Source organism: Urocitellus parryii, chromosome 8 (genome assembly GCF_045843805.1).
Source record: "Urocitellus parryii isolate mUroPar1 chromosome 8, mUroPar1.hap1, whole genome shotgun sequence".
Taxonomy (NCBI): domain Eukaryota; kingdom Metazoa; phylum Chordata; class Mammalia; order Rodentia; family Sciuridae; genus Urocitellus; species Urocitellus parryii.
Genome location: NC_135538.1, coordinates 84,667,582 through 84,695,517, shown reverse-complemented (window position 1 = coordinate 84,695,517; position 27,936 = coordinate 84,667,582). Strand labels below are relative to the sequence as shown.

At 34.8% G+C, this 27,936-nt stretch overlaps 1 protein-coding gene across 36 annotated transcripts in view; it reads left to right on the top strand.

Annotated features, from left to right (window-relative positions):
- Positions 1 to 26,510, top strand: part of Rims1 (regulating synaptic membrane exocytosis 1) — a 442,859-nt gene extending 416,349 nt beyond the window's left edge. For all 36 annotated transcript variants that reach the window (XM_026391365.2, XM_026391404.2, XM_026391390.2 and 33 more), the window contains 5 exons: positions 13,709 to 13,847; positions 16,029 to 16,141; positions 23,573 to 23,674; positions 24,304 to 24,443; positions 26,292 to 26,510. In XM_026391365.2, coding sequence (XP_026247150.2) covers positions 13,709 to 13,847; positions 16,029 to 16,141; positions 23,573 to 23,674; positions 24,304 to 24,443; positions 26,292 to 26,510 — 713 coding nt within the window. The remainder of the gene's footprint in view (positions 1 to 13,708; positions 13,848 to 16,028; positions 16,142 to 23,572; positions 23,675 to 24,303; positions 24,444 to 26,291) is intronic.
- The last annotated feature ends 1,426 nt before the right edge of the window (positions 26,511 to 27,936 follow it).

Below are 27,936 nucleotides of genomic sequence, written 5' to 3'. Positions count from 1 at the left end.
AATTGGATTATTTATAGTTACCAGGATAAAGATATTTCTTTGACCTGCACTTCTTACCTTTTAGTTATATAAATGCAAGATAAATAAGATAGTTGTTAGACAATTTACTCTTTCTCCTGAAAATTTTGAAGTTAAAAAAGACTATAGGGCTGGGGTTGTGACTCAGCAGTACAGCGTTTGCCTAGCACATGTGAAGCCCTGAGTTCGATCCTCAACACCACATAAAAATAAATAAATTTTAAAAAGGTACTCTGTCCAACTACAACTAAAAAATTAATATAAAAAAGACTATAATATTTTCAAATTTAGAGTTTTGAAATGAGTGACCTACTACCTCAATTTTCTTTGCAGTCCTTGCTCTAGCAAATTTTGTTTTCACATTCTACTAAAGACATGTAAAAGAGACACTCCATTATATGAGGATCATAAATGAGTCAAAACAATGTGTGCTAGCACATTTTGATTTTGTGCAGTAGAAATTTTGTTACACCAAATTTATCCAGCTGTTATGCTACTCAACTTCCATGAGGAAAGATCTATCAATTTCTATGGGTTTTGAGGTCCTGAATGTGCCAACATGGAAAATTGTCCCCCAGAGAGACAGAGCAATGACTGGGTCCCTAAGAGATATGTGTACCCAGTAGAACTGTTACTTCTACACATCCACTCCCTTCCTGGGCAGCTCTTAAATTTCTTGACCTGATGGGAGGAAAAGATCTATAAAAGAGAATAGGATTTTGCTATTCCTATAGGATTTCCTTGAATTTTCATCATTGAAATGTGTTGCAAATTTTCAAACCTCACAAAAGCTCCACACAGAAACACCCAACAGATTTGTTCTAATTATAATTCCTTTAAACTGATCAAAATAAAGGACTTAGCGAATTATGAAGCATGGGGAAGTTATATACATGAGAGATTCTAGGCTTGTCCAAGGCCCTAAACAATACATGGAAACCCACACATTATCACATACTAAAGAAAAGGTCTTATAGTATTCTTCTACCTGCCGAACTATCTTTGTGTTTGTCTCGCCCCGTCTCTTTACGACACTCTCACTTACCCTCTGTCCCCATGCTTCCCCTCTCTTCTGCAAGTCAGCATCTCTTGCACATGTGTTTCAGATCTGTCTGATGCACCAGGACTTCAGCATGTGCATGTTGATGGTGCTACCTAACTTCAGGAGTGTGGTCCCTACAAAGACAACTGAGCCAGTCCGGGATATTGATCCAGTACCATTTGGGTAGGAATTTCTGTGATCCTAGGAATTTAATGGCTAGTTCAGAAGAATAGCAGGATCTTTGGGTGGGCATATTCTTTTAGCCCCTTCTTAGTTCATGAAAATAGAAAGGCTACATATTATATGAAGAACTGAGGCCTAATGAGAGCAGAGCAGGCCCTTTCAAGCCTGAGCAGAGTAGAGCCCTACACATACGCTTAAGGGCTGTACAGAAGCTATCTTTTCATAGTACCTTGAATCTAACATGTTCTTATTAACTGTCTGTATTGACTCATTAGCTCATTTTGTGATTTTATTTTAAGTACACTTCATATCTATCCAATCTTAAACTGGCCAATACTGATATGATACATGTGTACAACTAAAAAGTGGGGAATCATAAATTCTTCTTGACATGAACTTTGCCTTTAGGAGATAATAAAACACATTTTTATTTTATCCATAGAATAAAATATCTGTAAATTACATCAAACCATAGTATTTATTCTTATCTTTCAGTAAATGTTTTTCCAAGTATCTACTTCTTTCCCCCGCACCACCACCTACAAACACTTACACATAAGTGTTGACTATGGTCTAGGAAAATCATAAGCCCTCATATAATAAATAAGTTCCAATTCTGCTCCTGGTTCAAGCTATATTGAGTACCCCAAGCAAGCTCCCCCACTTCCCCCAGCCATTTAAAGTGCTTGATGCTGTGACTTTGAGATTGGGTGTGGGGCCTTCATCAATGGTGACAAATGACATATGCCAAGTCTCTTCTGGATTGGTTGTTTTCCTGTGTCAGATTCTTCTTAAAATTTTCTGCCTGTCTCTTGGTTTGCCTTCTGGATGTCCCAAAAATAATTTCACATGTACCACTTATATTTTAAATCAGATCATCCTAATTTTGTGGAAAGGCCATTTGGTTCATTTCAGGGAATGTGATGAGAAGAACAGAGAAACTACTTCTCTATTCTAAAATTAATGGTTTTCTTAGAGCATTATAATTATATATAATATTGGGGTTAATTTTGATATAATATTACATGAATGGAATATAATTTGCTCCATTTCAGTCCCCAGTACTTCCCCTTTCTATTCCCTTCTTGCTGCCCCAGTTCCCTTTTCTTTTTCTCTACTCATATTCCTTCTGTTTATTTATACCTTTTTAACTGGCATTTTATAAGTATACATACAGGTGAAATTCACTGTGGTATATTCATTTATGTACATAGCATAATTTGATCAGATTTATTCCATAGTTACTCCCTTTTTTAAATCTATCATCCCTTCTTCTCTAATCCACTGATCTCCCTTCTATTTTCATGGAATATCACCCTTTTATTCTACTTATTTTGCTCTAGCTTTTACATATGAGAGAAAACGCTCGACCATAGATTTTCTGAGCCCAGCTTGTTTCACTCAGCATCGTGCTATTTCCAGCCATTTCCTAGGAACTGCAATAATTTCATACTTCTTTTTTGGGAGGAGGTGGGTACTGGGGATTGAACTCAAGGACATTCAACCACAGAGCCACATACCCATCCCTATTCTTTATTTTATATTTAGAGACATGGTTTCACTGATTTGCTTAGCACTTCACTCTTGATAAGGCTGGCTTTGAACCCACAATCCTCCTGCTTCAGCCTCCGGAGCCACTGACATTAAGGTGTGTGCCACCACACCCAGCATACCACTTATCTATATCCATTCATCTGTTGATGGACACCTGAGCAAGTTCCATAACTTACCTATTGTGAGTTGCACTGCTATAGACGTTGATGTAGCTGTATCACTATAAAATGCAGATATTAGTTCTTTTGGCTAAATACCAACCAGTGGAATAGCTATAGAAAAAAATTTATTCATTTTCCTTGTTATCTAAAACTCTTCTGTCTGTAATCACTTGTGCAGTACAGTCTTTGCTACACCATAATTAGAAATTTCACATATGCATGCTTGTTTCAGAACAGTGAACTACTAGGAAATGATTTTTCTTTATTGTACTCTGCATTGTACTTTAGACATTGAGGTTATTTAGTAAAGATCATTTGTTGCTAAAAATCTTCTCTTCTAACCCTACATTCTCTGAGACTGTATGGGCAAGAATAATTTCCTTTGATTCTATTGCTAAAGAGGAAACTCAGTCTTCCAAATATGAACCTCTAGAGCACAAATTAGATAAAAAATTTAAACAAAAGAATCTCCTAGCTAAAATTTAGAAAATTGAGACTACTCTTAGAAAAGCTACATTTTTTTATTTTTAAGTATGCATTGGATTTTGTTAGAAATACTGTCTACTGTGATATATGATCGACTAGTATAACAAAACCCCTGCAGATACAGTAGCTTAATTGAGACTCTCACATAGTTCGATGCAGTGGCACACACCTGTAATCCCAGCAGCTCCTGGTGCTGGAAGGCAGGAAGATCATGAGTTCAAAGCCAGCCTCAGCAAAAGCAAGGCACTAAGCAACTCAGTGAGACCCTGTCTCTAAATAAAATAGAAAATAGGGCTGGAGATGTGGCTCAGTGGCTGAATGCCCCTGAGTTCAGTCACTGGAACACCTCCTACCCCCTGTCAAAGAAAAGACTCTCACATAATTATCCAAGTCAACAGTCCAGTCCAGAGTTGTTCTGGTGACTCTTTCATGTGAAGGGCCCCAGCTCTTCCTGTTACAGTAAGTACTTTCAGCCTGAAGTAACCTGAAGTAACTGCTGCAGCTCCCACCATTATGCCCCTATGCCATCAGAAAGAGAGGCAGGAAGTAAATGGTGGTTAGAAACTCTTCCACTAAAAGGAAAATGTGAGAATGCATGTTGGAAACACAAATAGTCTCTGTGACATGTTCCAACTCGATCTTACTGCATTCAATATTGTATTTTAAGTTAAACATGATGCACAGAAAGAAGAAGAGCTATGAGTAGAGCAAGGTAAATTGGCATGGTTCCGTTTGAAGACCTCATCTTTGCAAAATAATTTGAGCTCTTATTGTGTGACAATAGACAACTTTAAACAGGATAGATTATATAATTTAATATTCAACCCTATGATCTAAGCACCACTATCCACCATTTTCACAGGGGAGGAGAGTGAGGCAGAGTGGAGCCAAGCTCCTGCAGACACAGCTAGTAAGTGATGGAACTGGCACCTGAATCCAGAAGTTCTGATCCCAGAGGTGCCTTGATCACTTCCTATCCACACACTTGGGATATCAGGCTACCTTTTAAGATTAGATAAGGAGGAAGGAGTCCCTAAATAGCAGTACATTGAGTTTGAATAATTTTTTAAAAATCTGAAACAGGCTATAAAACATTGTTGTTTTCCTGGATTTCAGTCTGAAGTATTGCTTTGATTTTAGTCTCAGTGGTAGACGATAAGGATATATTCCATGTTTATACTTTATAAATGGAATCCAGCTGCATCCAAAGTAGCAACTTACACCAAAGGAGGCCTAACTGAGGCCTAACTTTCTGAGCATCAAGAGTTGGTTGTATGATTTAGGTATACCTATGTAATAAAACTTCAGATCATCTGTAATCAAAGCAAGCTGAAAAACAAGGCTTTCCCAGCCCATGAGCCTGGGCCTCATCCTCAGACCACATTGGTGATTGTTTATCCCCACATATTTTAAGTTGTATTTCAATCATCACATTTATTAAATAAAATGAGAACTTCATAATGTTAAAATAACATATTCATCCCCTAGATGTATTAGTCTGCTAGGGATGCCATAATAAAATGTGACTGTTACAGAAAGGTATATGCACAGTTCTGGAAGCTAGAGGTCTGAGATGGAATGTCTGCCTGGCTGGTTTCTCCAAAGGCCCTCTCCTTGACCCTCTACCTATTCCAGGGCAGTCCCTCAGTTGCCCCTCTCTCTGGTCCTAGTCTATTCCTCATGAGGACATCCATCAGATTGGATTGGAGCCACACTAATGACTTCATCCTGTTCGAATGCAGTTCCATTCTGAGGTACCAGTGATCCAGGCTTCAACGTGCATGTTTAGGGGACAGAGCACTAGAAACACTTAGGAAATGTGGAGGCTGTGAAATTCACAACCAGCAGGAGTGAGAAGTCCATCACATTAATGTTTCCTCCTCCCTGACTTGGCTTTGGCCAAAACCTAATGTGGTACAGGTGTGTATTTCAGCAACTATAAACCTCTTTACTTGGATGTTTTAGGGCAGATTTATTAATTCAATATACAGATTACTTAAAACACATAAAAGGCCATCTTGAACTTGCTGCTGCTTATATTTTCGCCAGCTGGTGGAGAGGAAAAGTCAAGATCATGTTAGCAAATATTTTGCAGAGAAGATAGGTATTATTGAGTGGTCAAAGCAGACATGACTGACCAGACATTATAGACACTTAACAATATCTGACTGCTACCAGAGAGCAGCTGTTAGCTGAGGCAGAGGAGGAATGAGTGAATATGGGTGTTCAGTACTTTTCTCAAGCAGTCTACGTAAAGAACTTAATGTTCATGACAGCAAAAGAAAACGTCTCTTCTAGGTTACAGGAGAGGATACAAGAGCATAAACACATCATTGAAAAAGATTTGAAGTATTCTATTAAAATATCAAGGGAATTTATGTCATGCATCTTACAAAGATATTCTGAATAAAACTATTTTTAGCTACTTCTCCACTATATTTCTTCAATTGTGGATCTTTGTGGAACATGTATAGACAAAAAGCAAAACAGTGGGTTTTATGGTTTGTAGGAATAACCTGGAGAATAAGTAAGAGAAAATGAGGAAAACCATAAAAATCAAAGGACTCATGAAATTTTCTTAAAATAATCCTTAGACATATGAAATTTGTGTAAGTTGTATTTATCTGGCTTAGAATGAAATGTAGTAAAAACAAAACCTTGGCACAACACAAAAAGAATATTTTTGTTTATTTGTTCAAATGCCAAAGAAAATTGTAGCACTCTTAAGGCACCACAACATTGAAAGCACCTGACAATAGCAAAAGAGAACTGCTGGCATTTTTTTTTTTTTTTTTTTGGCCTCAGTACTTTCTGTGAATTATCTCGTTTAACACTAAAAATAACCTTATGAGCTAAGCATCATCATCATAGTTGGGGAAAGTGAGGCCTGGACAGGCTCCGTAAGCTGTCTGCAGGCACAGAACTGATGTAAGGTGGAATAATATTACTATACCATACTGCACATAATATGCACAATTTTATAAGGATAGTATTGGTATTAGTAGGACCAAGACCTCGTGATCCTCATTAATAATGATACAACAGCAGCAGCCCAGTGATAAGCCACCACACACCCTGGAGCATTAGATAAAAGGTTTCATATGGTGGGTCTCTCCTTTGCTTACTTCCCTGGCTTCACATCTTACTGACTTCACTCACAGTAAACTAACTCTGGTTGTTCAGGAAATGTAGTTTTCTCAAGGGACAGTCCTTTTTCTCATTTCAGGGCCCTTAAGTGTGCCACTCTCCTGGCCTGATATACAACCATACAATTCCCCTTTCCCTTCATTATCCACACAGTTAAGATTTCCTTTGAAAAGCCCTTGGATGCAATCTAGTCCCTCAGTAAACCCAATACTGTAGGATTTTATAGTTTGGCTCTGTTGCTGTTATTTTGTTTGAACACCAGACACAGTCATTAGTTTGCTTTTCGATGTTCCATTTTAGAAATCATAAACACCGAGCCGCTTTCAGGAACTGAAGCCAAAGAAGGGTGGAGAAGATCTGCAGTTTGCACCTCATGATTTCTACCTGCTCCTTAAGTGATGATGCAGGCAGCAGTTTCACACTTGCTGTTCGAAATGTTCTCTCTCTTCCCTTCTCTTCCTGTCTCTGTAGGATTATTTTAGGGTAATCAGAAGATTACATAGTCTAAGTAGGACATTATTGCATTTATTTTTTGAACCTAATTTTTAAAATTTAATCAATTAGGTATAATTCCTTTAGAGGGGGAGTCCCAGGAGAGCTTTACAGTGAGCTATATCCCCAGGCCATTTTATGTTTTCTTTTGAGACAAGGTCTTTCTTGATCAATTGCTGCAGGTCTCACTTAAATTGTCTGGGCTTATCTCAAACCTGTGATCCTCCTGCCTCAGCCTCTAGCTAGGTGTCATTCTTTTACTGATTTTTCTAGTTAATTGGTAAGATTGGCTAGTTATTATCTTTCTTTAACTTCCTCCCCAACTAACAATATTGTTCTCAATAATGTGTTTTTCCCTATCCATCTACATAGAATCAAGCTTTGCTAACACAGAGCCTAAAAAATAGACAACCTCTTGTAATACAATGTGGCTTTCCAAACACTGTCTTTCAATCATAACAAACTTTTTCAAATGAGTCATAAGAGCTATATCCCTTTACTCACCTCATTCACTCTTTTGACTAGCCACCCCTTTTAGGCTCCTAACTATTACTTCACTCAGTCTGTGATCTGCATGGTGTGAAGTACCAACATCACTACTGTGTTTTTGCTTGCCAAAAAAAATAAATAAATAAAAGAAATCCAAGTGATAATCAAGCATTCTTTTTTTTCACTTCTTAAAACACTTTCTTCTGATTTCCCCTCCTTACCTTAAAAGGTCCTCCTTTCCTTCCTCCTTATTTCTTAATTGTTTTCAGAACCTCTAAACATGGTAATATTTTAGGATTTATTCTGTCTGCTCTTTTTATTTCTATCTCCATTTTCTCCCTAGGTGGTTACATTTAGCACCATAAATTATAGTTACATCTGCATGTTGCTGTGTCCTATCTGTCTTCTATCTGTCTGCCTATCTCTAGGTCTGATCTTTTCCTCATGTCTTGATGCATACTCACATGTTTTGTATGCCCTGTTTCACACTCTTACTATTATATCTCTAGAATTATGTATATTATATTATATTATATTATGTTATATTATAGACTTTGATGTTTAAGGAGTATATTTAAAATGAATTAAGTCACTGGAATGTTTCTAAATATAATAAATGCCTTCAACTATGCAGAGTGAGAAATAGTTCATATGTAACTGTGACACCTTTTGGAACACTATTTGAGATTAAGTTTGCTCTTTGACAACATAGGTAAAATGTTGCACCCAAACATCATGGAATTTACTAATTTTTCATGTGTTTGTAACTATAAAATATAAAAAAGCACTATTTTGTAATTTTTTAGTTGTTTGTAGAATACTTGGTACAGCATTTTTAAATTATATTTCATATCATAATTTGATAGTAGACTCATAGTCTACTATAAGGTTAATGATTTTTTTATTTTCACATTTAATTAATAAAGGTGGTATTCTTAAAAACAATATTTTCCAAATATTAACACTTTAACACCTTATATCACATTAATTTTGCATGTGTAATGTATTCATTATTATTATAGCACATGGAGACAGATGCAAATAATCACATACATTATATGTGATTTTTCACGAAGTTTGCAATGAGCTTGTAATTGTAAGTTTGTATATGAATGTATACATGAAAATATCTGTATGACTAAAACATTTTTATGTTTGCTAAATAAATAAGACCATTCTTGTGTTTTCTTGAACTGTGGTATATTGGAATGATCACAAGACTGAGATTCAGAAAGTCATGTTTCTCATCCTGCTTTTGCTGCTGACATGATGTTGAGCCATATTATCCTCTAGAATGTAAGCTCCACTTGGGCAGGCAATTTTGTCTGTTGGGATTACTGCTCTATCACCAGTATCTAAAAGAAACTGGACCCAGAATCAGTGCTGAACAAATATGTTGCATGAATTACATTTATCCAGATTTATAGTTTTCAAAAATATAAAATATGTATAAAACAGAACTTCTGCCAACCCTCACATTCCAATTTAATATTAGAGCCCTTATGAATTTAAATAAGACATATTCAAAGCTGGGACTGTTTATTCAATCTCTACCTGGGCCTTGACATTGCTTAACCTGTCAAAGCTCTTTTCATTGAATATCTATTTATATGAATAAGACAACAGCTAGATAGCAGTCCATCTGCCATCTCCCACCAGACTAAAACAAAAACTTTACAATTATGAAGGTACTCAAATTCACAAACTTAGGTAAGTACAATAGAAAGTTTAATAACTAACTTCTCAAATGGTGTTTATCCAGTGTGTGTAGCGTGTACACTTTGGAAAATATTAAGGCATAAAACCCAACCTAAGAATTTTGGGATGCTCTGTAGATGTACTCCTCTTTAAAAAAATCTGGAAATCTCAATTAAAAATTACAAACAAACTAATAAAGATCATTCCATTTTAAAATGTTTCTTGTCATTCATTGAACAAATATGTAGTGAATGACAATCCTTTGAAACCTGTGTTAGTAAATGCAAGAAAAATCAGGTCTTGACAGTCTACAGTCAAAGGTCATCTGGACAATCAGCCATCCATAGAGCCCTGAGATCTTTGGCAACAATCTCTGGGCCAGAGTGAACACCAGCAGATATTAGGAAGACTGGAGAGGAAGCTTGGGAACCTGTGCACTACTGTAAGACAACCACCGCCTCCAGACCTCCAGGCCTCTCCACCAGTCGCCACCACTGTCCTGCAGCGCGCTGCTTGCCTCTTCCCTGCTTCATGGCTTGTGTCCTCACTTCCTCCATACTCCTACCTAATGACACCTGGTTCCTTTTAAATAAAACTGTTGCTGCTTTACCCATCATGCTCTACCCCCTTATACTGCCTAATATTTTTCCATAGCAATTATTACCACCCATATTATATCATTAATTGTTCATTGCCTTTCCTGTAGAATGTAAGCTTCATAAGAGCAGGAAATTTGTCATTCATTACTATATCCCCAGTATCTAGGATGCTAATGACACATAGTAGGTGCTTCATAAATAATTGTTGGGTGGATGGATTTTTCTAGCTAAGATTCTCATTATTTTTAGTGAGAATTGATATTCCACCATGTCTGTATTGCCTCACACTGCCTTTGGTAAACATTTGTTATAAGTGTATCTGGTTCAGTACTTTGGTGATGTACATTAAGCATCCATTCTCTGAAATGCTCAGGATCAGAAGCATTTCAGCTTCTATATTTTTTCAGATTTTTGAATATTTGCATACATATATAAAATGACATACTTGGAGACAGGACCCACATTTAAACACAAGTTTCATTTATGCTTCATATATACCATATATTCATAACCTGAAGTTAGAATACAGTATTTTCAGTGCACCTGCATTTTGATTGCAACTCATCACATGAAATCAGGCATGGCACTGTGTCAGCACTCAAAAAGTTTGAAATTTGGAGCATTTCAGATTTTTGGATTAGGGATACTCAATCTGTATACACATGACCTTTGCCCTGTTGCTCACTAGAGTCTAACTATTGTATTATGGACATGAATGTAATGTTGCTCTGCCCACAGTGACTTCTTAAATGAACTACATCTAAGAAGAAGGAATAACATAAAAATGAATAACCACCAAAACTAAACTAAATTCCCTTTAAAAAAATGGCCATATCAGGCTGGGGCTGTAGCTCAGTGGCAGAGCACTTGCCTAGCATATGTGAGGCACTGGGTTCTATCCTTAGCTCCATGTAAAAAAATAAATAAAGACATGCTGTCCATCTACAACTACAAAAGAAAAAAGAAATAATAGTTTTTTAAATGGCTCTAACTGAAGCAAGGCAGGAATTTCCTTGCTTTCAATAAGTATATGTGATCTACCATAGCAAGTCAGATGGGCAAGCCGCACCGAAAATGATGAATGGAATTCTTGAGTCAGAGGTGGGGAAAATTGAGACATCTATGTGAATATTGGTAGGACTGTAAATTGCTACATTGTTTTTAAACAACAACTTAGAAATCCCTATTAATATTAAACATTTCTGCCATTTTATAGCATTTCAACTTCTAGGAATTTATTCTATAAAAACTCTCCTATAACAACTGGAAACATCAAAATGCCCTTCAACAAATAGGTGGCTTAATTTTGAAACCACATAACTGTAATGGAGCAGTGCAATCTTATAAAGAATAAATGCAGAACTGTTATACTGAATGGAATGAGAAAATTTGCACAGTAGAGTTTATAACCACTATTCTGGGCATACTCAAGTTAACAGGAAGAAATACTCAGAATGCATCAGCCCTCATGGAAATTAGATTCTAACTGGGAAACATACAACAAACAGATGGTGGTTTGATGGCAGACAAAGCAGTGCTATGAAGAAAAACAAAGCACAAGGGAACAGAGAGTGATAGGGATCAAAAGAAGTTGTTCTCAGGAGGTGACATTGAAGCAGTGGTCTGAATGAAGTGAGGAAGCAAGGCAAGAACAGAAGGGACAGCCAGTGAGTAAGAAGGGCCCTGAGAAGGCATGCTGGAGTGTTCAAGGACATGCAAGGAAGGCTGTGTGCTGGAGAACAAGGACATGGAATGAGAGAGAGAAGGTGGTATCTGGGGCCAAATTATTTAGTACTTTGTGAGCCATGATAAAAATTTGAGGTTTCCTTAATTTTGTTGATGAGCCTTTATAAGATGTTGTGCAAAGGAGTGACATGTTAAGATTCGCATCTTTTGAATCACGGAAACTATTTTGTGGAAAATATTCTGAGGAAGAAAAGAATGCAAGCTGTGAGGCTCGTATGGTGGATATTGCAGTTGTCTGAGTGACGAGAGTGGCTTGAAGTGGGACTGGAGCAGTGGAGAGGAGGGAGAGTATCAAATTTATGATCTATTTGAATAAAAAAAAAGCACATGGATTAGCTGATTTATTGGACATAGGTTGTGTTACAAAGAGAAATTGAGGATGACTACAGGGATTTGACCAGAACAATTGAGTGGAGGTGCCATTTGCTGAGGGAGTAGTTGGTGACAGAGGTGGGGAACAGTCCCACTTTGTCTATGTTAATGTTAGAATGCCTGTCAGACCCCTAAAGAGGTACTAGGCAGTCAGATTAATGACTGGCATTTAGGAGAAAGGGTAGGACTGGACTGCAGACACATTTGGAAGGCCTAAAAGTTCTTGCTTGGGATAACTTGGGAAGCAAGTGTAGAAAAAACTGCAAATGTCTAAATGCTCAGTCCTCCTAAATCTGAAAGTCTTGTAGAGGAAGAGGTTCTCATATAAGATACTGAAGTGGAGCAACCAGTGAGAAAAGACAAAAAATTAGAGTACTGATCACAGAAGCAAAGTGAAAAGCAAGCATGGGCATAAAGAAAAATAGCTCCTAAATTATTAACCACCATCATCCTTTAGAGAAATGAAGTGAGAAGGAATTTTCAATTTATGGAATACTTCAATATTTGATACCTACCCTGATCTTGGAAACAAAAATAGCAATAAGAAAGTTAAGAACAATAAAGCAATAAAAATTTAATCAACCTGCTAAAAAATATATAAAAAGCATCAATACTGAGTCTGTTATATATTTGACTAGACAATTTACAAAGGGATTTCACTGACCAAAAATTAGAGGAAGAAATGCTGCCTTTCAAATGGCATATCTAAGAGTGTACCTACTCTACAGAGGATTTCTGAGGAAAGACATTTATGTTTGTATTTTGTAGGTAACATTTATAGAGCATTTCATATATTATTAATGGATATTGGATGATACTATACGGAAAACAGAAAGCAAACCCGAAATACTTATAGAATATGCAGATGGAAAAAAGTCTTTGTTTGTCTGAAGTATTGGTGCTGCTCATATGTATAATCAAAAGTTTTAGTTTCATTTCCATGCTATGAATAGAATACTGGCTAGTGCATTTCACAGGGGGGCTCGAGGAAATTGCTCTGAACTTAGAGTGTATCAAGAACATGAACATGACAGGCCTGCATAATTCACAGTGCAAATGGAGACACACCCCAGAACTGCCAGTCATAAGTCATGCTGCACCAAAAGGCCATGAGATAAGCTGTGTTGCCTTAGAATTAGGATGGTACCTTGTATCTACTCATGTTATCTATATGCATATGTAACTAGTTAAAATGTTGTGAAAATCATCAAAGAAATTACTACTGCTTCACTTTATGAGAATTTCTAATACCTCATGGTACCAAATCTGTTATTTTTCATACTTGGAAGTGTCTCTTTAAAGGACATGACCTGTTCCTTTCTTTAAAGGACATGACCTGCTCCCACAAGCTTGGAGAGTTCCAGACTGGGAGAAACCCATTGGTTTGTTCAATATTATCTTTTCACCTAACCTGTTCGGTGATAAATCTGAATTTTCACTGATGTTTTCAGCAGCCATAATACACTAAGTTCATTTTGATACATTGACATTTGGGTTCTGTCTGGAACTATTGCCATGGTTCACCTTCTGCTGTACTTTAGCCAAAGCACCCTTTAATAAAGAGATTCAATTCAGCAAATTATTCTCTGACACTACTACTTTCCTGATGAAATGTATAATTACAAGGAAAATTCACTATGGTATTTTTAGGACCTATTGACATTCAGGGCAAAATCTTTCTAAAAATAGAACTTAGGGTTTCTTTTACTCTCTCCTGTCAGAGTCGGGCCACAAGAAGTTAAAAAGTACCATTCAGAGAAGCACAGAAACAGGAATGGCAGCGGAAATGAGGAAGATGGTGAGACAGCCCAGTCGGGAGTCCACTGATGGCAGCATCAACAGTTACAGCTCTGAGGGAAAGTAAGTGAGTCAGCAGTCCTATAGCCTGGGGACCAGCCGATGTGTGGTGATCAGCAGAACAACAAAGTCCCCTAGGGTTACTGTGCTGCTGCTTCTTGTAACCTGAGTTTCACCATCCATTTCCACCAGTGTGACCTCTTTCAATCACCATTCTGCACCTGGTCCCTCAAAGGCAAAAAAAAAAAAAAAAAAAAAAAAGGCCGAGTTACTCTAAATAAGCCATTTACATTATCTAGTAAAGCTAATCTTTACTTGATGAATCTTCTGATTATATGGTATAGAAATGCTACATTTAATGGATTCTTTTATAAGGAAAATTCATAGTATGCCCTGTCACCAAAATCTCAATTAAAATTCAGAAGTGAGGAACTAATTTCTGATTTTCCTAGGTTTCTCCAAATTATTCCGGCTCTATGTTGTTGTAAGCAACTTACAATTTCTTGATTTTAAAACATTGTTAACTCATTTTTATCCTAGGGGGAAAATACTCCAGGATCTATCTACCTCATTATTTTGATGGTTGAAGTTTTAGTTCTGAAATTAGCTAATTATGAAAAAAGGTATTTTGAGTTTATTTATGTAGTTCTTAACCATTTTATATGGATCATAAACAAAATCTGCATTTTCCTATGCTTAAGAATTTTTCTGGTAAAACTGAACTTTCATTTGGGTAGTAGTACCCGTAAATAAATAATTATTAGGTTCAGTGGGTTACATGGAGATTCTCCATGCACAATTTTTTTTTATAATTATTCATCTATTACTACTAGAATTACTTGTATCCAATCTACTATTAAAATTTCATTTTCTTTTGCTGGAAACTTTCTATATTGCTTTTACAATGAAATAAAATTATGCAAGTTAACAATTATGATACTCTTTCCCATTCTTGAAACTAGTTGGCCCCTGTTTATTTGATCAAATGATTGATGTGCATGCTTCAGGCAAGGTATAGCTAAGAACAAAAGAAAAGCAAATGTGAAAGTTACTGAGATAAACTTGCTTACAAAATACCAAAGTTTGATGATGTAGTATAACCCAATGTGCAAATGAAAGATGAAAGACACTATTTTCTGATATGAAAGAAAAAAAAATTATGTCTACCATGTATAAACCACTTAAACTCTCAGAGATTTATTTTTTTAGTCTGAGTAGGATAATATTCTGTATACTGTTCAATTTTTTTGAACAGTAGGAAATTAATGTGTAAAAGCACAAAGAAAAAAGAAAGCCATGCCATAAAGAAATATGTTACTTCAAAAAGAAAGCCAGCTATGTAACAAGCATGGTTCTTGTTCCTCAGAGAGAGTTGCATTAATAAACAAAAAGAACACAGTCACCCCTTTTGTGTGGCTTATACACTTAGGCTTTTAGTCAGTCATATTGTTGAAAGAAATAGACATGTTTTAGCCAACTGATTTTCATTTGGATTAAATAAAATCCTCAAATAATTTGAACATTTAATTCATTCAAAGAATAAATTATACATTTTATTTGTTAAGAAGGACTTGTACTGTGATGTAATATTTATTCAAGAAATTGTTAACCACTGTTTTAAATTTTTACATCATGTTACTTAATGTCCATGAGCAATTATCTATGTAAGATCGATAACATTAAAATTTACATCTTATATGTCAGTAATACATTTGTGTAGAGATGTGGATATGGTTTTAGAAGTGTTCACTTAATATATTAAAAACTCTCCTGCCAGGTGTAGTGGCGCAAGCCTGTAATCCCTACAGCTCAGGAGGCTGAGGCAGAGCATAACAAGTTCAAGGCCAGGTTCAGCAATTTGGCGAGGTCCTAAGTAACTTAGTGAGACCCTGTCTCAAAAAATAAAAAGGGCTGGAGATGTTGTGCCCAGTGGTTAAGTGCCTTTGTGTTCAATCCCCAGTACCCAAAAGAAAAACAACTCCTGAATCTGATCTTAAATTTAACTTTAGACTTTTTCTTACTGACGATGCAAATAGTAAATAAACAGATTATCTAAGTAGTGTTTATGTTTCATGATCAGAATTAGTCAAATGAAAGCTAACAAAGAGAATATAGATCAACTCAGGACTTTAGCCTACACAAGGTCCTGAGTTGATCCCAGCACCACAGAAAAGAATAAATGTGGGAGAATTAACATTTTGTCTTTTTTTGTTTGTTTGTTTGTTTTTGTCATTCTGCTAACAGCTTAATATTTCCTGGAGTGCGACTAGGAGCTGACAGTCAGTTCAGTGATTTTCTTGATGGACTGGGACCAGCCCAGCTTGTTGGCCGCCAAACCCTTGCCACCCCTGCAATGGGTAAGAATCATTCTCTTACAGAAAAGTTGATGTGTCATGGTTGACAAAATCATATAAATTAGTGTAACAGTAATACAAATTAGAAACAATACTTTAGGGTGTTCCTGGTTACAAATGACTATTCTAATTTCTAGTGCACTTTTCTTATTTGAGAAATTAGACAAAATAAATAAAATGAGCCATAAACCTTGAATGACCATAAAACTCTTTCAAGACAGATTCTATGGTAGATCCAAATATAGGATAAAGGTGCCATTTCACAGCATGCAGAAAAAGAGATGGAATACTCAGAAAAATATGTTGGCATAACTGTTTATGTGGAAAATAATTAAAGAAATTGCCTCCATACTTTACAACTTATTAAAAAATGTGTAATATTTTAGAATCAATTGTTTTTAAAAAAGGAGGTTAGAGAAAGATTATTGGAAAATACTTCATCTTGGAGTGAGCAAGAACTTCCAAAGGATCAAACTGAAGTTGGAGAGTTAAAAAAATTGAAAAGGTAATGTTTATGCTAAACAACAGATATTGGTATTGTGTTCATTCCTTTTATATGGTGGTCTCAGTACTGCCACAGTGGTTTAGGTAGTCCTAATACAAATTTTAGGTTTATGTACTCAGAGATAATTAATTACCTTTGGTTGCAAGGAGGATACATACATGCTATAGAAGATGGCATTAGACAATTATGGTTTAAGAATTGCTGTTCCTAATAGAAAAGTTGAAACATATGTGTTTATAAATAATTGTGGCCTACTGTGTATATTTTTAGGTTTTTGTTTTTCCTCAGTTAAAATATTCAGGTTTCAAAAAAAATAAAAATAAAGGGAAAGAAAACATAGATATCTATAAGTTGAGCATCTCAATATTAATAACAACTTCCAGATAAGCAAAGTAAAAATATTGTATAAAATTACCTTCAGGCTATATATATAAGATATACTTGAACATAAATGAATTTCATTTATGAAATAATATGATATATGTATATCATACATATGATATACATATGCACACATTTCAAAATCTGAATATATATGAAATCTGAAACACTTCTGGTTCCAAGCATTTTGGATAAAGGTCATTCAACCTATATTAGCATAATATACTCTGAAGTAAACTTTTTTAAAAAAGATGATAAATGGAGAAAATTATATGTAACAACTACAACAGATATTTTCCTGGGTGACATGAGATTCCAGCCCGATAGGATCCATGGAATACCCAACAAACTGGATGAAAATAGATTAACTGAAAGATATACATCATCATGGAATTTTGCAACACTGGCAATTAACAGAAAATCAAGCAAGTTTCCTGAGAGACAACTTAATGTTATACAAATCTACCAAAAAATCAGATTCTTATTGGACTCTTCAATAATAATACTGAAAACCAGAAGACTGTTAAACAATACCTTCAAAGTGCTGAATAACAACTGATTTCCAATCTAGAACATAAGATCCAGCCAAATTATCAAGTAAGTTTGAGTATAGAATAATGCATACTTGGACAAGCAAATTCTCGAGTTATTCTCCTCATATCCAGCACTGATCAGAAAGCTATATAGAGGATTTACTTCAACAAAATGAACTAAGTGAGCTTTTTAAATTGTGAGTCAAAAAAGAGAAAGATAGATCCAGTGAATAAATTCCTTTTCTCACAGAAAGGAGATAATTATGGGATACTCAGCATGACAGTGCAGAAAGATCTAAAGATAACAGCATAGAAAGATTTTAATAGAATCTGTACAAACTGTAGCACGTCAGGTTTTATAAGGCAAAATCTATAGGATACTTAACATTTTTGCTTTATGGAAGACAAACAACAAGGAGAGAATAAGGGTTTGAATTAGTGATAAAAATGTAAGAAAAGGCTTTTATAAAATGACAGTTATTAAGTATGGAAAAAAGGAGAAGTAACCGTAGTGTTCTGGTTCATACAGCAAAAAATAAGGTTACATAATCATAATTATATAAATGTTAATATTGGGATAACTGGAATGACAGAAATTCTCAGGTATGTGGCATAGGTAGGAAGACAGTTGAAAGAGATCAAAATTGGGAGTTATTAATACTTAAAACTAGTGTTTAAAAACAGGAAAATGCCAAAAAAATAGATAAAAATATTGAAAATTTTGAGAAGTGACTTTTAGAAGGCCAGAAGTTGGGAGGGAATTGTTGTCTGTTATTTATACTAAAAATAGATCTTATACAGCTGTTTGGCCATGTATACTCTCTCCATATGATTAATAAAAACCTTTTAAAAGTTTAAATGAAAAAAATAAGAGACCTCTAGGAGCTAAAGTCTAAAACAGAATCATGAAGCTAATGAGAAAGTCTAGAACAATGAAGTTAATCAACTGATAGGGCAAATAGAATTCACACCTGAGAAGCTGGTCAAGCCAACTAAAAATAACTTAGAAACTTAGTTATAATATCATTTTCAGAGATAAAGTTTCATATGTAATCCACAGGAAAAAAGACAAAGAGATTGTTAAACAAAACCAATAATATAGTTTTAAGAAAATGAATTGGAGAATGAAAACTATAATGATTAATATTTACAACTTGGTTCATGAACTAAATGATGTACTGAATGTAGCTAAAGATTGAATTAGTGAAATGCAAGGAGGACCATAGAAAAATCACCCCAATTCAGCCTGAATTTGAGAATTTGAAATGTAGGGAGAATAAACTAACAAATTCAAACTTTTGCTAATAGGATCCCAAAGAGAGAATAGAGAAACATTTTAGAAAAAACACAATAATGGCAGTGGAGCCACTCAAGAAAAATATGAAATCTGAGATATTGAAAGAACCTACTGAGGGCTGGGGTTGTGGCTCAGTGGCAGAGCTCTTGCCTAGCATGCATGAGGCACTGGGTTTGATCCTCAACACCACATAAAAATAAACAAATAAAATAAAGGCATACATCTACAACTACAAAAAATAAAAATAAAGAAAGAACCTACTGAGTGCTGAAATGAAGATTATTGCAAAACAAAAAAAGGATAATGTACTATTGAGATATTTTAGGACCTCAACTCAAGTCATGAAGAAGAGTCATAAGGAAGGTAAGAAGATTGCCTTGCCAAGAAACAAAGTCAATCAACAGGTTTTATTTTTCAGCAATGCAAAATAAATAAATGAATAAATAAAAAGCCTTTAAAAGAACTGATTCTCAAAATGCTGAAGAAAAGAACTACCAACTTTTATTCAGGAATAAAAATGAAATAGAGGCATACATATTTACACACAGACTCAAAGTTTAACACTCTTTACTAAAAGATATACTTTAGCAAGACGAATAAACTAAAAAGATATAAGGAGCAATGATGAAAGAAATGAATGAAACTTGGTTCATTAATAAACTGAATTAATAATTATTATGTAACCTAAACAAAACAAGAAAAAGCACCCAGGAAAAAAGCAATATAGAACAAAATAAAATGAGGATGCTGGTTAAAATCTACATGAGAGTTCTAAAGATCTTTCTCTTTTTTGGGAATAAGTAGAAACACTAATTTTGGATTTTGGTATAAATATAAAAATAGGAGTCCATGTGTTAAATATTTAATAGCCTCTAAAATAAAATAAATAAAATATTCCAATTCTATGCTAGTAAAGGGATGGACAAAATAAATAAATTAATGTGCTTATATGACAAAAGAAAGGAACAAAAATAGGTCAATTAAAAACAATACAAAATAACAAAAAATAATTTACTTTTAAAATTAATCTCAATACATGAAATAAGTTTTTCTCAAATATTAAAGGATCAATGATATTGAAGAAACAAAACAGCTATATGTTACTATTCACCAGACATAAATATAAAGTCAAAAATAAATAATAAAAAGACTGACAAAAAAGATATAGAGAATTTGGCTATACCAATGGTGAAGTAGGTAATTCATACCAAACCGCCTACTGAAAATACCTAGAATATCTACATGTTTGCTTCAGTGCCTGGCTCCTGAGGAGTACAGATGCCTTGGATAATGGTGAGCCTATGTCCACAGCTACTCTTGTACTGGAGGGATTTACTGTTTTGTGTTTCCCTGCAGAGGATCTAAGGAGCTGAGCTGTGTATCTTCTTACTTGTAAGACTTAGGCCAAGAATTTAAGTTAGCCTATTAATCTGTCCTTGCTCTCTGTTAGGATCTGAAAGATCTCTATCCTGAAAATCTGTGCAAATTGGAAGTAGGTGGAACTCTGTAGAAGCTAGAGCTCTAATTACATAAGTCCTTGATATTGATTAAAGTGATCCAAGATTGCAGAAACCTTGCAAAAGCAAAAATAAATAATTTCTGATAAAGACAACATCCTAAGTAACAACTTTTTTTTTCTAAAAACAATTTTCAGACATACAGCACAAACACCAGGCACACATGAAAGGAAAACCAAAATAATTTTAAATGTAGAAACAGCATACAATGGAGAAAAAACTCAAATGATTCCAGATTTTAAAGTTAATATTTAAACTAAAAAGACTTACATGTTTCAAAGAGCTTTAAAAAAAAGATGGTGAATGACATTAGAAAATAAAAACCACTAAAAAGAACACAACGACAATTCTAGATTTGAAAAACATAACTAAGCTTAAGAACTGAATGGTTGAGTTTCCAGTACTTTAGGCAGAGCTGGGGAGAGAATTGAATAACTAGTGAATAAGCCATAAGAAGTTATCCAGAATTTATCACAGATGTAGATGAATGGAAAATATAAATAAGAAGTTAAGAGATGGGGATAAAAGGTGAGGTTTAATAAATGTGCAATTAAAGTTCCAGAACAAGGGAGGAGAGTATAATGCAGAACACACAATTAAAAATGCAATGATTAAGGCAGTGGCACACACCTGTGATCTCAGTAGCTCAGGAAGCTGAGGCAAGAGGATTGCAAGTTCAAAGCCAGCCTCAACAACTTAATGAGGGCTTAAGCAACTTAGCAAGACCCTGTCTCAAAATAAAAATATAAAAAGGGCTGATTATATTGCTCAGTGGTTAAGTGCCCCTGGGTTTAATCAACAGTACCAAAATAAATAAATAAATAAATAAATAAATAAATAAATGTAATGTAATGACTGAGAAATTTTCCAAACTGAAATAAACATCAGTCATACTTTCCAAAGTCCCTACGAACCTTATGCAAAAATATCCAGCAATATTAAAAATAATAATATCACAACCAAATAGTATTTCTTCCACAAACACATAGCTGGTTTAATATTTTATAAACTGATATAACTTGCCACATTAATCTAATTGAAGACTAAAAGTGACCATCTTCATATATGCAGAAGAAATGTTTGATAAAATTCAATATTCATTTATGATTTTAAAATTTCGAGGCTTGGGTTATGGCTCAGTTGTAGAGTGCTTGCCTAGCACATGTGAGGCACTGGGTTTGATCCTCATTATCACATGAAAATAAATAAAATAAAGATATTGCGTCAATCTACAATTTTAAAAAATTTGAGAAAAAAATTAAGTAAACTAGGAATAGAATGGAGCTTACTTAGTCTGATAAGAGTTTATACAAATATGTATTTATACATGTGTACACACACCAGATTCGACCAGGAAAAAAATGTTTCAGTATAAAGACAAATGCTTTTAGAAATACACATCCTCATACATGATTGTTGGAAGTTAAATATTGATTTTGAATTATATGCCAATATTTAATAAAAATGAAAATGTGTATGTGCTATGACCAGTCAGTTCCACTTCTAATTATGTACCCTCAAAACTGTCTTTAAAGCACTTTTTTTTAGTTGTAAATAGACACAATACTTTTATTTATTTATTTGTTTGTTTGTTTGTTTGTTTATTTGTTTGTTTTTATGTGGTGCTGAGGATCGAACCCAGGGCCTCACACATGCTAGGCAAGTGCTCTACCACTGAGCCACAGGCCCAGTCCCTGCAGCACTTTTTATAATGGCCCCATATAGAGGGGAAAAAAGACCCCCAAAGGGAGATTAGTTAAATAAAATATGGAATAGTCACACAATAGATTACCATATAGCTACTGAAAGGAAAGATCTAGATGTCTATACATCAACTTGGATGGATGTCTAAGAAACATTAAGTGAAGAAAGAAAGTTGCTTACACAAGTGTCTAAAATTTGGAAATCTGTCTTGGGATCTATATTTAAAAAAATATAACCCATTAAATAATTTAAGAGGAAATAGAAGGTAGAAAAAACATGGATAGAAGTATAAGCATGGATAGGAGTATAAGTATGAAATATTCTACCCACTAAAAATTAGCAGAGGGGTTGGGGGATAGGTCCAGATGTTTTCACAGATGAATTCTAAAAAAAAATGTGAATGCAGGATACATGAAAATTCTGGAACTAACATTCCAAAGAAATAAAAATGAGGGACCTATCTCCTATTCTTTCTAATTGCTAACCTAATTTCATATCAAACTATAGGGGGCTACATAAGCCTCTGCCTCCCGAATAACCAAAGAAATGCAAATTAATATAAATTTTAAATCATCAGATTGACAAAACTTAGATATATTCCTCATACCAAAATGAGGATGGGAGGGGCTGGGATTGTGGCTCCGTAGTAGAGCACTTGCCCAGCATATGTGAGGCACTAGGGTCAATCCTCAGCACTGCATATAAATAAATAAAATAAAAGTCCATTGACAACTAAAATATTTTTTTAAATGAGCATGGGAAATGGGAAGATAGATATTTCTAGTGACAGCCTTTCTAAAGAAATGTTATAGCTTTCTAAAGGATGTTTGCTGATGTACATGGAATTTATGAGTGTCCATAGATACATACACTTAAAATCCAGGAACTTAATGTTCAAGAAATAATTGACCAAGTGTACAAGAATTCTTCTAAAATTGTTCAGCAGAATGCTTTTATAATCATAACAATATGAATAACCCATATTTTCATCAATAGGGGACTGGTTAAATAGGTAAATACACATCCATTCAGTGGCCTGTTTGTCAATAAAATGACAATGTATGATACATAGATGATGATACATAGATGCAAAGACAGAAAAAAGTACTTACGAGATTACTATGATATTCACCAAAATATTAATGATAGTTTTCTATAAATAATGGAAAGACAAATAATTAAATATTTCACCAATAAGCAAATGGATGACAATAGAGGAAAGAGCTCATTAGAGTATAGACTCATGTAAATCCTTCAGTGTTGTAGTTGGTGATTTTTTTTCAACTAATTCATGAAGCTTTTAAAATGGATTAGTACAGAGAAAGATCAAAATTTGATTTGAAAACCAGGAAGGAAAAGTGAGTTAGGGCAGGCCCTCCTAAAATTAATTTCTTTTTAAAGATCATAAAGATAGTTGGAATTTGTTAGGGGCCTCTGCTTTTTAATTGCTCATAACTGCAAAGAAGCTGAGACATTTTCCTTTGCCTCCACTTGCAGGTGATATACAAATTGGAATGGAGGATAAAAAGGGCCAATTAGAAGTTGAAGTTATTAGAGCACGAAGCCTGACGCAAAAACCTGGCTCCAAATCGACACCTGGTGAGGGAAAGTTCTGCTCATTAATAAGTACACAGACAACATCAGAGCATGGTCCAGTGAATATTAGGCAGAACCCTGAGACGTTTGCTGCATTTGGATTTTATATGCTTGCTTGTGCATCATCCAACTGATTAAAAAGACAGCTCCTCTGTGATCTCTGATTGTATAAAAGTGGACCTGAATTTTCTTTGCATGATTATTCTGCTAGAAGATATTAGAAGGAGTATCGTCATATTTTTAAAAGTTTAAATACAGTTCATTCTTAAGTTGTATCAATTATTTTCTTTCCATATATTTGTAAATAAAAAAGAAAAAAGAATTTAGTTCTAATTTTAAAGTGAGCTTTAAAATCTTTAAAATATAAACCTGAATTGTAATGCCTGCCATAAACCAAGCAAGTCAAAAGTCTTCAAGATAACTTTGTATACATTTGTTTAAAATGAGGAAAATGACAGTAGTGCTAATATGTAGGTGTTTCGATTTAGAGCAATGGATATTTCAAGTGATCTAAATAGTTAATGGGTCATAGTCAATAAGCATCTCTAATTCTCTAATAAGGTGTTTTCTAATTTAAAAACAAAAAGTGCATCCAAATACTAATTTCTTTTTGTTAATCTACCTTTGTTTAGCACCATATGTCAAAGTTTATCTTTTGGAAAATGGAGCCTGTATAGCCAAGAAGAAGACAAGAATTGCACGGAAAACCCTTGATCCTTTGTATCAGCAGTCCCTGGTTTTTGATGAAAGTCCACAGGGTAAAGTTCTTCAGGTCAGTAATAATTTGGCCTTTGACATTATAATTTCTATGTTAACCATATAAATACCAAAGGCATGGACAAACATGAAAAGAATAAAATTCAGTAAAGGTAATATTATATTCTTGCATAGAAAAAATAACCACAAGTAGTTAATTTTCGATACAAAAATATATAGTATCAACAATATCTGATGGATTAAGTGGAAAACAAAATTTTTATTTTCTCTCTCCCTTTTCTCCATCCTCTCCTTCTATCTTTGCCCTGACTCATCCTTCTCCTCTCCTCAACGGATGGATGGATGGATAGATAGATAGATAGATAGATAGATAGATAGATAGATAGATAGATAGATAGATAGATAGATGAGAATTACTGTGTACCAGACATAAACTAAAAAGAGGAAGAAAGGAGAATAAAAAGAGAAGCATATAGGCACCGTGGTGAACCCAGGATAGATTTGATGGGTGCTCATATACCATTCTCTTTTGAAAGTTTGTAACTACCATGTACAATAAATATTGTTATCATTTTAAAGACTATGTCTGAGGAGCACAGAGATTAATTTGGGAAAGTTACTCAGTAAGTTGCAATGGCAGGATTCACCAACCCTTTGTGTAAAGCAGTTGAATGCATTCAGTAGAGAACCTTGATGGATAACTGAAGAATGTTCATAGAGCCTGGGCGTTACATGTGATGGAAAGCTTACCCAACAGCAGTGGGAGAGCATCCAGATTGCAATACCTATCAATGAGCCAACTACTTATTAACGTCCTATCAAATCAAAATTGTTAAGCAAATCCTCAAAAGGTACCACCAGCTCACAGTCATTTTTCAATCTTTCACTTTACTACCAAGTCTATAATATAAAAAAGTGAAGTAAATAATGTTATTATTTTTATATACCGATGGTGCATGCACTCATTGGTACCCTGAGTTAAATTGTTTGCTTTGCCCTCCAAGGTCAAAAATTTTACTTTTTAGAACTATATAGTCATTTACATTGCTTATTAGATAGTATTTATACAAGAAAGATGTTGAATTTACATAATTTTATATTTTTATTTGTTCTTATTAGTTATACATAATAGTAGAATATATTTTGACATATTTTACATATATGGGGTATATCTTCTCATTCTTCTGGTTGTACATGATGTAGATTACATTGGTTGTGTAATCATATATGCACACAGGATAGTAATGTCCAATTCATTCTCTATCTTTCCTATTCCCATTCCCCCTCCCTTACCTTCATCCCCCTTTGTCTAATCCAAAGTACTTCTATTCTTCCCTACCCACCCCCTTTATTGTGAGTTAGTATCCACATATCAGAGAAAACATTCATCCTTTGGTTCTTTGGGATTGGCTTATTTTACTTAGCATGATAATCTCCAATTCCCATCTGTGTACCAGCAAATTTCATTCTTCTTTATGGCTGAGTAGTATTTCATTATGTATATATAGACCACATTTTCTTATCCATTCATCTGTTGAAGGGTACCTAGGTTGGTTCTATACTTTAGCTATTGTGAATTGAGCTTCTATAAACATTGATGTGACTGTGTCACTGTAGTATGCTAATTTTAATAGATCTTTATTTCTTTAGCACAGCTTATATAGATAACACTTCTCACTGACTAGGATAATAATACTCTCATTCTTTCAAATTTGAAAGTATTGCCAAGTGTTTCTAAGCACCATAACATTAGTAATTCTTCTTATCTATGCTTCCTCCTTGGAGTTGAATGCATTTCTTCTCCTTCACTGACTGGCCCATGTTTACTGAATAGATGTGTTGAACCCATCAACCATGTGAAAGAGAAAAAGTTCAAATATGTTGCGTTTCTGTGTCTCTACAGGTGATTGTGTGGGGAGACTATGGCAGAATGGACCATAAATGTTTCATGGGTGTGGCTCAAATCTTGTTGGAAGAACTTGATCTCTCCAGCATGGTCATTGGATGGTACAAATTGTTCCCACCTTCATCACTGGTGGACCCCACAGTCACTCCCCTAACCCGCCGGGCTTCCCAATCATCTCTGGAAAGTTCAACTGGGCCTCCCTGCATTCGATCATAGTGAACTCATACCAGAGTCATTCCAATAAAACTCTACCTTTCAGGATACCAGATATTTCATGATCAAAAGCATTGTTGGAGACAGACAATCAACTTGTGTTTTGCTTGTAGTAGTTTTTCAATAATATGTCCCAATTGTTGTTTCAAACATGGCTTCATATGACAGAACAAGGCAATCTATCAAATTACAGTGAGAATCAATGTGCCAGTGAGAGTCACTGATGCTTCTAACAAATAGAAAAAGAGGAAACTTCAAGTTCATACACACACACACACACACACACACACATACACACACACATACACACACTTGCACACACACATGCACATACACCAAATTGAACAAACTGGAAACTCTCACTCTATGAAAAGTTGTATTTTACACATTTCTGCACAGGCCACACGCAGTGTTATTTCCCTGGTGTTTAAGAAGGTTTTTTGTTCTTTTGTATGTTTTGGTTATTTGTGTGTTGTTTGTTGGTGTTGGGTTTCTTGAGTTATTGTTTTGATTTGTTCTCACTGTATTTGTTATTTCCACTGTTGTTGTTTTTTTTTTTACTATATCCAAATAGGCTTTGTAATGCTAACAGAGACCCTTCCTTTCTTTTTCCAAAAGTATCCAAAAAAAAAAAAAGGGCTGAAGCAGTCTCTGTAGCATCTCCCCCAAGTGTTCAAGAGATAGATGAGGTGAGGCCAATTAAGCTTTCCATTGACTTTCATGTTATAGTTCTTCAAAGTCTTACGTGTGAAAATCCAAAAGACAAAAAGTTATCTTCCAGAATAAATTATCACATAGTTACTTTTTAAATGAGGAACATATCCGTTTGCATTCCAGAAAATTAATTTGTGTTTTCCATTGTTTCGCATGGAAGACTTTTAAGTTAATCTGCAACTAATGCTGGGGACTAAAACTTACCACATAATTGTACTTTGAAAACCCTCCTTGTAATGCCTTTTTCTTCCTGATATCAAAAGAAAATATGCTCATGTGTACAAAACGTACTTTTGACTTCCCAGAATGGTGACTAGAAATAGACTTGAGCCTAAGACACTGTCAGTTACACCCAGGCTTCTCAGCCATGCCTCGGTGTAGACACCTTCATCTGCCCTGGAAAGAGCACGGTATGAGCTGTTCAGTATGCCACTGGAAATTCCAGTTGAAATATTCTGCACTAAACTAATGTTTTTATTGAATTTTAGTTTACATTTCTTTGAGGTCGATGCAAGCACAAAGCTTGATTTTTTTAATGCAAAGTATCTTACTTTTTTGGGAGAAAATAAAACAAAGTCAAATTTCAACTTGCATTTCCTTCATTTGAGTTTTCCTTGGCCTTGATGTTCCCCTGTGACATTCTGTATATGTGCTACAAACTGCAGGCTCTGCAGGTGCATTGATATGTTCTCCCTCCTTTTACGAGTCATTCAGT